This window comes from Motacilla alba, chromosome 1, assembly GCF_015832195.1.
Source record: "Motacilla alba alba isolate MOTALB_02 chromosome 1, Motacilla_alba_V1.0_pri, whole genome shotgun sequence".
Taxonomy (NCBI): domain Eukaryota; kingdom Metazoa; phylum Chordata; class Aves; order Passeriformes; family Motacillidae; genus Motacilla; species Motacilla alba.
In genome coordinates this window covers 53,440,954-53,454,907 of record NC_052016.1, presented here as the reverse complement: position 1 = coordinate 53,454,907, position 13,954 = coordinate 53,440,954, and the positions used below count along the sequence as shown (strand labels likewise).

At 40.5% G+C, this 13,954-nt stretch overlaps 1 protein-coding gene across 1 annotated transcript in view; it reads right to left on the bottom strand.

The window, feature by feature from the left end:
* Positions 1-546: 546 nt before the first annotated feature.
* FGF9 (fibroblast growth factor 9) overlaps positions 547-13,954 on the bottom strand; it is a 29,162-nt gene continuing 15,754 nt past the window's right edge. Inside the window, exon 3 of the mRNA XM_038152453.1 lies at positions 547-3,434. Coding sequence (XP_038008381.1) covers positions 3,189-3,434 — 246 coding nt within the window. The 3' untranslated portion in view covers positions 547-3,188. The remainder of the gene's footprint in view (positions 3,435-13,954) is intronic.

The following is a 13,954-nucleotide window of genomic DNA, read 5'->3' as shown; positions in this document are numbered from 1 at the left end:
TACAAATTACAGAATTCTGTATGTATTTACACACCATTACAGAATACCAAGTAAAAATAACACCAATCGTTCTCTTCTTTATCCCTCAGATTTCTCTTCAAGTCAATTTTAGAGCTTGAGAAAGGTGCCAGATGGACAGCACTAGAAGGTGAAGACTTCTGTTTGTCCACAGCACAGGAGGAGAGGCACTGCAAGCCGCCCTGCTTTGCTGTGTCAGCTCTCTGCAGCCCTGTTTAGCAAGATCACATAAGGAGCAGGAGGGCGTCCGTACCCCTTCACGCCTTGGCAAAGGAGCTGAGCAGCACCCAGGTGACAATGGTTTTGCCCATCCCCCACCCGAAAACAAACAGAAATAGCTCATTTTACACAAGGGACTGAACAGAATCTGTTGTTCGCTACCCGAAACAGGCCAAATTTGACCCAGTGAACCTGCAGGGAGTGGCAAACTGCCAGCTCCTAGGCCTTCCAGTCTTGCAATAATGCCTAAGTTAAATTACATGTTTCTATATTTACATAAAGTCAGTATTTACACACCATTATGGGTTATTCGAGTAAATCGGTTACAGTTTATTTAGAAGGACTGCCATAAACTCATAACATTTTTCTCAAGTTTAATCCTTTCTGTAGAAAAATACAAAAAAAATAAATTAAATAAAACATATTAACTAGTGGTAATGATTAGCCTATGACTAAAAAAATCCAAGTCAATTTAACATTAAGACTTTAACTGTGGCCTAGTATTGCGGCCTTGACTCAGAGTCATTTGAACCTTTGCAAATAATTTCCTGGTGTATGTCAGATTTACTGAAACAGCAGAGAGTTGCAACTTCCCTTCCTCGTGGTGGGCTTGATGCATTTACCCCAGAGCAATGAGACCTGGTCCTGCCCAGGAGTGCCTTTTCTTCTCCTATGGTCTCTGCATCGCCCACACGAACGATCCGGCACCCACAGCAGCCGAACCATCCGCAGCCCCAAAGGCTGGGAGACAAACACGTGGGCTGCAGCTGAAGGCTGTAAATTCCCAGGCAATAAGAGTCGCTAGACAAGTACCCTACAAATCAGCTAATGTAATTTACGTCTCTTTATCATCCATGAACAATTACAACAAATCGCCATGTTGTGTTTGAGATCACCGATATTGCCGGCTGAGACATGGCTCCTCCTACCTGCTTCAGCGCGGAAAGGGAACGTTTGTTCAGCGCACTGAGCCAGAGGTCATACCAGAACAGAAATAAGTTTCAAATACTATAAATCAGGTGGACAAGAGTGCTGTAGAGCAAAAATTTCTTAATTACAACTAGGCTACAACCTTTTACATCACTCCTCCAAAGGAGCCCCCGTGCATATGCAGACAGCCAGGGTGTCAGGACCAGCCCTGCTCCCAACATATCCAATGGTGAAGGCTACACACAACTTAATGGCACTGGATTCAAATCCTAAGGGATAAAACAACTACAAAATGCATTTTCATATGGATCTTAACATGGTTTTTGTCTCTTTTTTTTCCCCTTTTCTTCAGAGTATTAGGGAAAAAATGCCTCTTCCTGCTTCCTGAGGGTTAATTTCCAAATGGTAGCTGCTAAACAATGTGTTTGTGAGGTTATCTTAAAATACTACATACCCTTAAATATTATATACTGTTTCCTCACTTAGGGTTCATGAATATTTGAACATACTTTAGAAAAAACAATAAAAATAAGTCTAATACTGTCCCCCTCATTGTCATTATTGATAGAGATTTATTAGTTTCATTTTGCAAGTTTTACTTTAGGAAGGGTGCTAATATCATGTATTATGACAGTTCACACTGAAAGCAATTTTCCATAAAAGGTATTACAATGACCCCTATGGAACTTGTATAATTTCATAGTAGATAGCCAAGTGCACAAATAAACATGTTTACAAGAGTGATCCTGTTAACCTGGTTCTTGCCCTCTGAAATATTTATGTGTTCTTTGTGGAATCTTAAAATTAGTATAATTGTTGTTGGTATTACTTATGTTGTTTCTGGCATTCTCTTTAGGAAAAAAAAAATAGCATATTTATCATTTAGCTTTGGTATAATCTGCAATAGGTTTTAACAAGTAGAATATATTCCAACCCCTATATTTTCCACAGCTGTGAAATTTACAATGATGTAAGAAGTCACTTTATCAGAGAGGAAATATTACAGACACATTAAAAAAAGTTGAAGACCCAGTTTTCTCTTTAATCCTCTGGGGTAAGCTATGAAACAAGCAGTCAGAAGAGTGAGGACTCAGTGTCATGAGTGGTGTGCATACTTGTACAATAATACGGGCACAAAAGAGATTGTCGCCTTTAGTACATGAGGGTCACTAGAATTTATTATTACCTTTTTATTGTTGGCTTTTTTTTTTTTTATCCATGCACCTTTATATTTACTTGCATGAATTTACCACAGGTTCATAGTGGCCTTTGCCATTTCAATGCTTACAGAGCCTAAAGCTTCCAAAATGCCTATCTGGCCTGTACATATTTCATTAAAAATAAACTCTATATAATAAATAAATATATAAAATAAATAAAATGTTGCCTTTGGAATTTCTATAAATAAATTTAACTTTTTATTTTTATTTTTTTTACTAAGAGGTCTTTGCTTTAAACTCAGTGGGGTGAGACCCAGAGAGCGATTAACTGAAAAGTCTCTTGTTTAAGTAAGACTGCACCCTCCATGCCTTTGTAAATGCAGCGTACACTTGAGCAGGCCACCAGCCAAAAATCCTGATGAATCGAAGTATGGCAGCTATGCTGATATATGACGAAGTACAACTGATCAAAAATTTAAAAGCGTGTCTATTCCCCAGCATGCATCAGGCCTTCCTCCTTCTCCTCCTCCTCACCCTCCTCCTCCCCTTGGCTCCTCTCTCTCGCGCTCTCACTCCCATTCATCCTCTCCCTTTCTCTCTCTCTCTCTCGCACTCACTCTCTCGCGCTCCCTCTCGTACTAAATCAAGCGAGTGGGCATAGGCTCTCCTCCAGGAGGACAAACCTTTAAGTGCAGAACAAAATCAGCATGTTCCATCCAAGCCTCCATCATACATTATGCATGCGACAAAGTTTGGCAACAGTGGAGCTGATGTGATGACACAGCTAATCAATAAGAACCCACCGCATGAAACCTTTATAGTGGTTACTTTTTAAGGGCTCAAGTGAAGGAATTGTCTTTGTCAACTTTGGCTTAAAATATCCTTATATAGTTCTGGTACTTTCTCAGGGTCCACTGGTCTAGGTAAAAAATGTGTAAATTTTTGATGCCGTTTAGTCCTAGTCCCTTCTCTTGGAGTCCCATCTTTATTTAACGCAACGTAGTATCGTCTTCCAGTGTCCACATGTTTATATAGATTTGATGAATATGTGTTATACCAGTTTTCTTCAAATTGCTCTCTGAATACACACTCCTGGGTTAATTTTTCCTGTGGAAAGAAAAGAAAGAGCAGTAAGGAGACAGCCACTAAAATAAGCTACTTGTTAAAGAATCACTATTTTAATGGCTTGAAACTGGTATCTCCTCAACAAATTGCAGAATAAACTATTTCAATTCTCCCAGTTTTAGCTATGAAGATCTGTATTGCTGGGTGTTTCGGGAGGCAGTCAGAAGTGTGGAAAATTCTATGTGAAGCAAAAATTACTCTCAAAGCCTCATTGCCCAAATCAATACAGTAACAACAAAGATGAAAACAGATACTTTTTATTTCTCAATCGTTCCCAAACATCTCGCAAGATGTTACTGGACTTCCATAACAAATTGTTTCAATGGTGAGTGCAGGCATTCAAACAAACAGATATAAATAAAGAAAATTAGAACCAGTTTGCAGGGCTGTAATAAAATTTACAGTCTTAAAATCTCCATGTCATTTCAATGCATGGAGAACTTGATGCATTTCATTAATTTAAAAACATGCAATTTGCTACCCTTCATTTGATTTATTATTTGTATCATGAGGCCACAACCCAACAGAGCTTCAAACAGGAACATGAACCCTCTGTGCTGAGATGAAGTAGGCAAGGAAAAGCCCTCCAGGTTTGCATTATCAGGGTTGTCCTTGTGTCCCATCCTACTGAGGACATGACCCACTAGGATCTCAACCGTTCATCAGATCCCCCTGCCACCACAGAATCCCACTCCTTCCCGTTGACCCACTTCTTCAGTCTGTGTGGTGCCTTCTACTTCCTTAAGATTGCTTAAATTTGCTTTTAAAAAAAATGCTTAATAGAGTGTTTAAAATGCAGCCACCTGACAACCAGATTCATTTTGGGAGGGACTCACACAAATTACTGGGAAAAAAGTGGTGGGCATGGGAGAGCTGATGGAAAGCAAGAAAAAAAAAGCTGGAAAATAGTCTTGTCACCAGGTACAAGGAAAAAAATAGTGATAATTCAATGTATTTTTCATAACAAGGTCTCATTTCAATAGCACTCACATCAACCACCCCCAGCTTCCAATTGAGGATCAATTTCTAATTATTACAAAGTTCCATACAATGCATTTGTTTCACAGACATTACATCTTAAAACAGTCCTTTTAGATGGGAGCACAGAGATGGTAAAATGGAGACCAAGGCCCCGATGCAGCAAAGTACGTATGGCACCTAAGCCATAAACTTGTGCCTGCACACAACTAAGGAGCTACAGCTCAAGCATCCCTAAGAAACCACCTTCCATGACTTTACCAAGGAGCTTCCCAAGGTCTACCATCACCAAAGCCTGCAGCTTCAGTGAAGCTGCAGGTGCCTTTGGGGCCACCTCTGCTGCTTGAGACTCAGCTCACAACCCTTTCCCAAACCAATGTGCCCTGATGTTTCACTGCTGCTTTGTGCGGCAAGCACTCTGATCCCAGGGCATCCCACCTGGGCTGGGGACAAGAGAGGTCCAAGGAGCCCTAGATACCTTACAGAAGCCACCCAGAAACTATCCCATGTGGGGGAAACAACCCTGTGCAAATGGGGAAAGGAAGCAAACACCCCTCTGCAGCTGTACAAACTGGGTATTGAGCTGCAAAGACAGAGTCCTCCTTGGGCCCTCCCAAACACCTAAAAGTTTGAGATTTGGAGGGTTCTTCTAAATTAAATTTGTAGCAACTCCAGTAGGCAAGAAAGGCAACAATTAAGCTGATCCTGACTTTCCCTTTAATGGGCACTGTGTACCTCATTATCACTCAGGAAGGAGAAATCCCAGACAGGACCTGGTTTCACATGTTCAACACCTGAAAATTCACTATGGCAGTGACCATATCCCTACAACTTTCTTTTAGAGTAATTTCTGACTATGACATTTTTAGTTCAAAGTACTTCAAACAGAGCAATAGTGTACACTGGTTATAGGTAAAAGAAGCACAAATCTGTTCACATTAAACCCTTGTCTGCGGGCTATATCCTGCAAGATCCTATTGACAATTGCCTCTATGTCCTTTGCCAGCTTGAAACTGCAGCCGCATTGAGCATCACCAGACCAGCAGCAGCTGCCAGTTACACCCATTGCAGTATTCCCCTTGTACAGCCTCAAAAGTACAAACTATTATAAAAGGTAATCTGCTGCAGAGAAGATTATCTTTAAGTATAGATTTCATTAGTGGTTTATTTTGCACGAGGTCTAAAATCATCTGTGTTTGTCCTAAGGTAGATTCAGATGCTAAGGGGTATTATATACTGAACTTATATAAGTCCATGGGGAAAGAGAAACTAATTCAAATTGTTTTCCTGCTCTCAGAAGGCAATAGGATCACATGACAAGCACTGCAGAAGAACTCCCTGCTAAAAATAGCAGCATTTTAGGAAGATATTTCAGTCCTGTCGTGGATTCATTAATTATTCACTTCATCTGTGGTTTTTTTTAGCATCATCATAAATTTCTATCTTTGCAAGAACTACTTCCCCATGCCCTGAAGGAGAAATTTTAAAATAGCCTCTCTTTATCTGGCAGGTTTGATGGATCATGACACTGCTGTGGTACACGTAACTAGCAGATCCTGAATCAGGGGGTTTGCATTGTGCTGCACTCTGGATGAGTTAAATGGATTTCAAGCTCACAAATTCAATCTTCATTTTACAAGCTTATCCTATTTTAACTTCCTATTCACTTACAAGACAGCTACATCTCTTTTGTCCTTCTTCAAAATTCTCAGAAATTCATGTACAAACATGAGGCAAATACTTCAGCATGAATATGACAGAGCAATCAGGTTGCGGCACCAGATAGGTAGGGGCATTAACAATTACCCCTTAAAAGAAATTAAATAATTTCTTTATACATTCAGACCTTTTCCTTCTAGGAGACTTAGAAGTTCTGGTTGTGGTCAGACACCATTGGAGTAAATCAATGTTGACAACTTTGGATCAGATCCTGTAAGTAATGTGGGACACTAAAATCCCATAATATCCTTCTTCCCATGCCCTGGAAAAGTCTTACAATGATGTCTCATCTAGTACCGAGAGACACAGAAATCAACATCCACTGGAATAGTCATTTATGCAGAATCACAGAATCCTTTGAGCTGGAAAGGACCTTTAAGATCCCAGAGTCCAGCCATTAACCTAACCCTGATGAGCCCACCCCTAAACCATGTACCACCACAGCCCTACATAACATTAATACCTTATGCTCACATTTTATGCATGTCTTCATTCCAGCCAGAAATGAGCATAACACAGAGGTGAGATTGGTCCATCCTGCCAACACCACCCTCTTGTCTCACCATCTTAGGAAGGAAAAGTCTTGATGAAAATCAACTCTCCCAGTATGGAAAGGATATGGTGTTTCCTGATCACATTTCTCGTTCTGGCTATGGCTTTTAGAAAGTCCCTCTATGCATATTTGAAGAGCAAGATTTAGCCCTACAATACAGCAATTTTTGCATACTTTTATTCCAGCAACTGATTTCTCTATCAATTTTCCAGTACAAATATTTCCTTGCACCATACTTAAAGTTACTGGACATCTTTGTCAAAAGATGACACAAATACCAAACATACCCAACTGGAACAGCTATGGAAAGTAACCTGCATTCCTGTGAAAGGGGAGGCTGCCTGCCTTGCTCAAATCATTTAATTCAGGGCCAAATAAGGAGGTGACCTCAAAATTATATAAATCAGATGTTGCATCACATTCCACATGTTTTCTGTGAGAGCTGTTCATAGAGTATTCAACTACAAAGTGATTGATTTTCATCTTGCTAGATTTCCACACTTCACCTGTTTGGTTTTTTAACCTGTTACTTGACTCAGAATGTTCAAATAATTGAATTATACAAATGCACATATCACAAAGACAAAACCCTGAGAAAGATTTAATTCAGAAAACTGGTCAGTGTTAGCAAGCTCAGGACCCCTTTCCCTTTCTAAATTCTCCACCACCTAACAAGGGAAGAAAATAATTATGTCATCCTATTTCCAGGCAGATTGATTAAAAGTCAGATTCTAAATTAATAAAGTGCATGGTTACAGGCATCAAAATGGAAGTTCTGCCAACTTGTTTTTAAATAGCTATCCATGTGAAGTAGTTAATTGCAAATAAGTAGAAACATATAAAACACATGTATGCTGCTCAGAGAATGGTTTCATGACTCTAAAGGGTGTAAGACATTCATGCTGCTTGGTACTTGAAAGAACAGTACAGAGCCCTATATAAAACACAGCAATACTCTTTCTTTTAACTAACCCTATGGAGCAAAAACTTCAATTTATTTTGTAACCTGACAAAAGAAAGCCTCTTCAGACCATCATTCCTAAAATCACAGCAAGAACCTTTCATGCCAAAAAAACTACTCTGTCCTATGCCATGTGGAGTTTTCCCTTTTGTAAACTGCTACACTGATTCAGTAGAAACAAGAAAACACCTAATCCAGAAGTCCAAAAAACTATTAACAAGAAATATATCTGATGTAGTCAACACTTCCTATATACCTGCTGCATACTAACACCTTGTTAATCCACCATGTCTTAATAAAAGTCATGTTTATATGTATAATCTCCTGAGTAATTTCATGCAAATCCCTCATTATGACTACATGGCATTACTAAAAAGTGCACATGTAGGGAAGGGAAACAAAGAAAAGCCCTGTTCTCCTCTGAAGCAGTTTGCTTTGCTGTTCTGCCTACCAACACACACATTTTACATGCCATTGGCCCTTCCCATGCTGTAATGCAAACAGCCTCTAGAACACACTATGTTCAGCTAATAATTAACACTCATCCAGAGCTGTCATAAATAAAGGTCTAGCTTAGCATTTGCTGCAGCATTTTCTGTACTCTCATGCTAAGCCTGTTAGTTTCTGGCTGGGTGAACCACCTCCAGCCACAATGAGAAGCCAAATACCAGTGTCCAAGCAGCACCACTTTCTTTTCCAAATTAGACCACAGTGTGAGTCAAGCCCTGCACACTGTGTGTCTGACTTGGTGAGTGCCACAGAGCTTTCTTTGATGAGTTTCTCCAAGCAGCCTCTTTTCAGAATGCTTTGTTGGATAATTTGACAAAACATGAAAAAAATGGGAGAAAAAATAGTCTGCCAAGAGGACCAGACTTTGTGTTTGAGTCGGTAGCTCTCCAAAAGCCTTTTAGACAGACAGCAGGACAGCCTTCAGGGCCAGAGGAGAGACAAGCAGTTAGGCACCAATGCCGCTACTGATATATATTTCATAGTCCATGGCACATTAAATAAGATGAGGGAAATCAGGCAAGGTGCCCCTGGCAAAACCACAATTAGGCAACTGCATTGTCCCTACCTGAGGTCACCTTGTACTCTCACACAGTACATCCAGTATCCATCTTACTTTCTTCCCCTAAACCTCTTAATTAATTTGTATAAAGTTTTTACTATACATCAATCCCCACTTACAAAATAAAAATCAAGTGTGACTGTTCTGTGCTGCTGCCATGCAGAAGTAATGATGATGGTTAAAGAATATCATCTTTCATACAAAAAGCTTCTAAAGATCCCAAGACCCAGCAGAACTTGAGCCCCTTGGGATCATGATTGCCAAAAGCCACAACACCCACACAGATGCAGACACTGTGGTACTTCCACGCCCTGGTGCAGACAACAGCTCTTCCTGAACAAAGTAAGCAGACTCCAGCACCAACAGGAAAATCCCAGGACACTGTCGATGCAGGAGGGATTTCAGTGCTTCAGCCCTTTCTCCCACTGCCGCTCTTTTCCTGCTCCCTTGCTCTCCACACTATCAAGAACCTTCTCTGGAGGGACCAGGCTGGCACAGAGCACTATGCTACCCCAGGGCTGTTTACAGAGCTCTTCTGACGTGAGCTGCAGGAGGATGAGATGCCAATTAGGCCTCCATCCATTTTTGCCACAGCCAACTCCTCAGCTCTTGGTTTTACTGATATCCTCTCCTTTGAGATTTCAAGTTTGTAGCATCTGTCATGCTTTAAGCATGCCCTCCCAGGACATGAAATCATTATGGGATGAGCAACCCCACTGTGCCTGAGGATAGGCAGCCCATCAACAGCCATGCTTCAAGTTCACAAAGGCTCAGTTTATATCTGCTCAGCCGAGCGCATGAGATGAAAACTCATTTTCACCTAAACACCCAAGATCTGCTCATGACGCTGTTGGAAGTCTTGACAAAACTCCAGGGGCAGATCTCAGGCTACATAAGCTGTCACAGTGTCTTTTCTCCGGAAGCTGATGAGCTTCCTTCTCCACACCGCAACAGAACAGGACCAGGACAAAGTTGACTCTTAGAAAACAAATAAACAAGCAGGTCTGTTCCCCTCCCTTCCATGCCAGCAGGACCAGGCCCACACTGTGTCATTTACTAGTCACACTTCTAACCTCTATTTTATTTTTGATTCTCTTGGCACAATAAAGAACTGCAGTCATCAATGTTATCTAAGCATCTAATTCACAACGCTTGGCTGAACCCTTCCAAGAATCAGAAAGCAAGGTGGTATGCAATCTGATACAGGGGCCAGAGCCAATTTTTAAAGAAGACGGGAGAAGGGTTCCCGTCAGCTTAAATGGAACATGGATCAGCCTTGCAATGATAAAAAGGCAACAAATATTTTAAGACATTAAAAGAACCATTTCAGGCACGCTCAGATTTACTGAAAGCTGTAACTTGACCTTCCCCAGCTCCCCACTCCACAAATTCTCTTCTATCAAAAGACAACCTGTATGTCAAAGCAGGGCTGCCACCCTACAGCTACGCACAGTCTTTAGCCTGAATACCAGTTAAGGTTTTACCCAGACAGAGATTTGTAAATAAAACATGCTTTCCTTAAATCCAACTAAGATGGAACAAAGTGTTTTGTCAGTATTTTTTGCCTTGTTCTGTGATTCTCTAAGCACAGAACACAGCCTTAAAGGACTTATTGCTCATTCAGCAGAAAGTGCTGCTCAAGTGAGCTAAACTCGTATGCTGAAAAACATTGTAAAGTGAGGGATAAAAAGTACTTAATCTTCATGAGCCTCTACATTCAGCGAGTACCCCACAAAACAGATTTATCCACCATTAAAGAAGCACCTCATCTCTCAGCTACCAGGTGCCATCATAAAAAGAGCAGAATGCTCAGGACCCTTCACTTTGCCACGGGGAACAAATAATTATTATACATATGTAGTGATATAAATCTACATTATAAAAGTAATTCATGCTTTATTCTTTCAGCAAGATGATTTGGTCAAGGACTGATGAACAAAAACCTGTCTCTATATTTTGCTATTAATGTTATAAAAAGCTACCAGCTAGGTACTAGCTCAGAGGACAAGGACACTACTGATCACATTTGCATTCTGGATGGGGGTCATCAAACAAACACAGCATCACAAGCTATCACATTTTGGAAAGATCATCACTGAAATGCCACATATCCACTGAGGTCCTGAAAACCAACAAGCTTCACAGAGAAATTTTAAAAACTATGTGCTTTGGTGGGCACTACAACAAAGGATTGGCACACTATGATCTTTACCTAGCAGGCCTCAATTGCATATTCAGTTTAAATTGCTTTAAAATGAGGTATTTTGATTTCCTACCTTGTTTGGACAGGAAGGAAGGCCAGCATTTCAAATAGTTGCTGCTGAAGAAAAGATGCCATGCTTCCCTTTTCAGACAGCAGTGCCCCCTCCCTTGGCAAACACATCTCATAAACAGTCTCTCCAGGAATGACTTTTTGGACACTTCCCTCATTCCTTTTCCCAGGGGCAATCCCGCCACAAAGTCTTGGATTTAGTTACACAATTTTAGTATTTTGCTTTCTGAGTAGAATAAAGGGTATTTCCTTAATATCTCTGAGAAAATCCATACATCTTTGGTGTTGCTATGCCATGACTTATGAAGCCTTTGGGAAACACTGGAGGCTCTGCTCCTTCATGAGACCCCTACTCCTCACATGCGCACCAGTGGCCCTGTCTTTCAATGGGTAAAACTTCAGACATGCAGTTAATTTCAGCTTTGATGAAAGAAGTTGTCATTCTGTCCGAAAAAACCCAAAAGATATATAGTAACAACTTCAACAGAACTAGTGACTGAAGAGCTCAAAGACCAGGTTGTTGGTTTTCCAGGTACCTGCAAACATGGATCTTACAAATAAATCAGATTTTTAAAGTAAAAAGAAAAAAAACTTGCTATTTTGTTTAAACTTTACAACATTTGTATATTCTAAAATAAATAAAGAGATTTTGCTGAAGTCTTCTCCAATAACTTTCCTGTTCTGAGTTCAGATTATACACTATATGATGTCCTAGCAAAGGCATAAGCAGGACAAAGTCCCCCTTGTCATGAAAAAGTAAGATTACATGTTAAAAGATTGCCTCTAGATTGCAGACTCTCATAGGCAGGAACCCTGTCTAGATTTAGGTTTTTTAAATGATGAATACAATACAACTCTTATCTTTATTGGGATCTGCTGACACAACCATAAAACTAATTGGTGGTTTTACAGGAGCAGGTCCAATCCTGATTCCATTGAAGGCAATGTTATTTCAACCATAATAGAATCAAGTCAAAATTTCTCTTGAGTCGCAATTGCCTCTATAATTGTGTTAAATTTGAAGAGCAAAGTTTAGCAGATTAAAGATGCACAGCCTGGGCCAGACCTCAAAAGTATGCAGCATCCATACTAGAACAAAAGTTTTACCTCAGCAGCAGCCTGTGGAACACAAATATAAAATCTTATCCTCAAATCAGATATCTGCCAGTATAAAAGGAATAAAAAAGAAACAAAAGGTCTTTATAGGAGGGGAAAATACGGATTTGCACTATAACAAGCTTTATTTCTCAAGCTTTTTGAATGTGACACAAATGAACCACATTACTACACATCACCAAATCAGCCTAAGCACATTCAAACCGCAAAGCAAATCACAATCTAGTCAAAATCCCTAATGAAGTCCCCACAGGGCAGACTTTTTCTACTCTCTCTTTGAAAATGATGAATGGCAAAGTGGGAGAGAGTACCACATTCACATACCACTAGTTCCTCAATCAGAAACAGAGCACATCAGATCTTTATCTGATGCAGTGAATAATCCCCAAGCACATCTCAGTGTGTCACTGCTGCTGATGCTTTTAGCATGTCACTTCAACACAGTATTCCCAGATCAACCAAAGACACTGAACCTTTTCACACCTCTGTATCATTACACAGCCAGCTCAAGAAAGGCTCAGGGCTGCAGTGACGGGGAACTACACTCAAGACTCAAAGAAAACTAAACTCAAAGAAATGAATCTGAAGATGTCCCACTCTTGCTTGCTGGGTAAGATTTGGGTTTGCAATGGAGTTATGCCACTTTAACAACTCCCTGCTGTTGAAAGCATGGTGCTCAACCCATCAACCATCCCACACTGCACCTGATTCTCCCACTGAGCCCTAGTGCTTGCCCAACCAGGCAGCAAGCCAGTTCAGGAAGCTGAACATTTTTCTGTGGCTTTATATCCCTCAACTGACCTCCTGACAGGTCAGATGAGTGCCAGTGTTGGAGCATGGAAGAAAGTAGAAGCATGCAGCACTAGCAGGGAATCAGAACTGCCCTTTCTGGAAGGGGCTTTCTGCAAAGTAACATTGACTGCCTCCTCAAGCAGCACCTTTAGCCTCCTGTTTTCATGAGAACACAAAATTTCAGACACCTTTAGTTAGGGGAGAGCAAATCATTAAACTAAGGTTTGAGTAGGATCTTACTTTCCCAAAGCTTAGCTTTTATATACACACACACACATAAACATATGTGTGTGTATATTTACATATATACACACAAACATACACACACATAATTTATATAGAAGTTATTCGTACTTTCTTGACCCAAGCATGTAGTGAGAATCCAAAATCAACACAGCATTGCCGACCAAGGCAAGGAGATCACTGAGGGTTTTCTCACAGAAAAAATTATCTTCAGATCTAGTTAGCGTCTGAAATTAGGTCCACTGAGGTAGACCATAGATTTGAGGAAAAGTATAGTATCTATCTCACAGAACACTACTAGGAAGTGTCCCTCTTTGGTGACAGTGTTGTAGTCTATGAAATTCTGATTTTAAAAAGACTGAAGCCATAGTTTAAAAACAACCACAAAAGTTGCAGTTTCTCACAAAGCTTTCTCCTGTATTACTTGTGTCAAGTGTACTGACCTATCATTTTTTCCTACACGAGTACCCACATCTCAAAAGACCTTTTTGTTCTATAGATTCCTTCACAGCTTGCTGAGCGGGTTGCAGTTCCTGTCCCATTCCCCATGCTGGTGCTTGTGGCAAACACCTATTAACAGTACCCAGCTCTCAGCAAAACTGCCATCCAAATTCTAAAATTGGTTATCTGTAAGGGTGAAGTAGATGAGGTAACTCAAGTATATGGACTTTTCCCAGATCTGTACCCTCCACAAAGGAAATGCCCACAGTCACAAAGCTGTTTCCTACCGTACAGTGCAGAGAAAGCATTTATGTCTCATCTACCTCCCTGCAAAAATCCATCTGGACAGCTCAAAAAC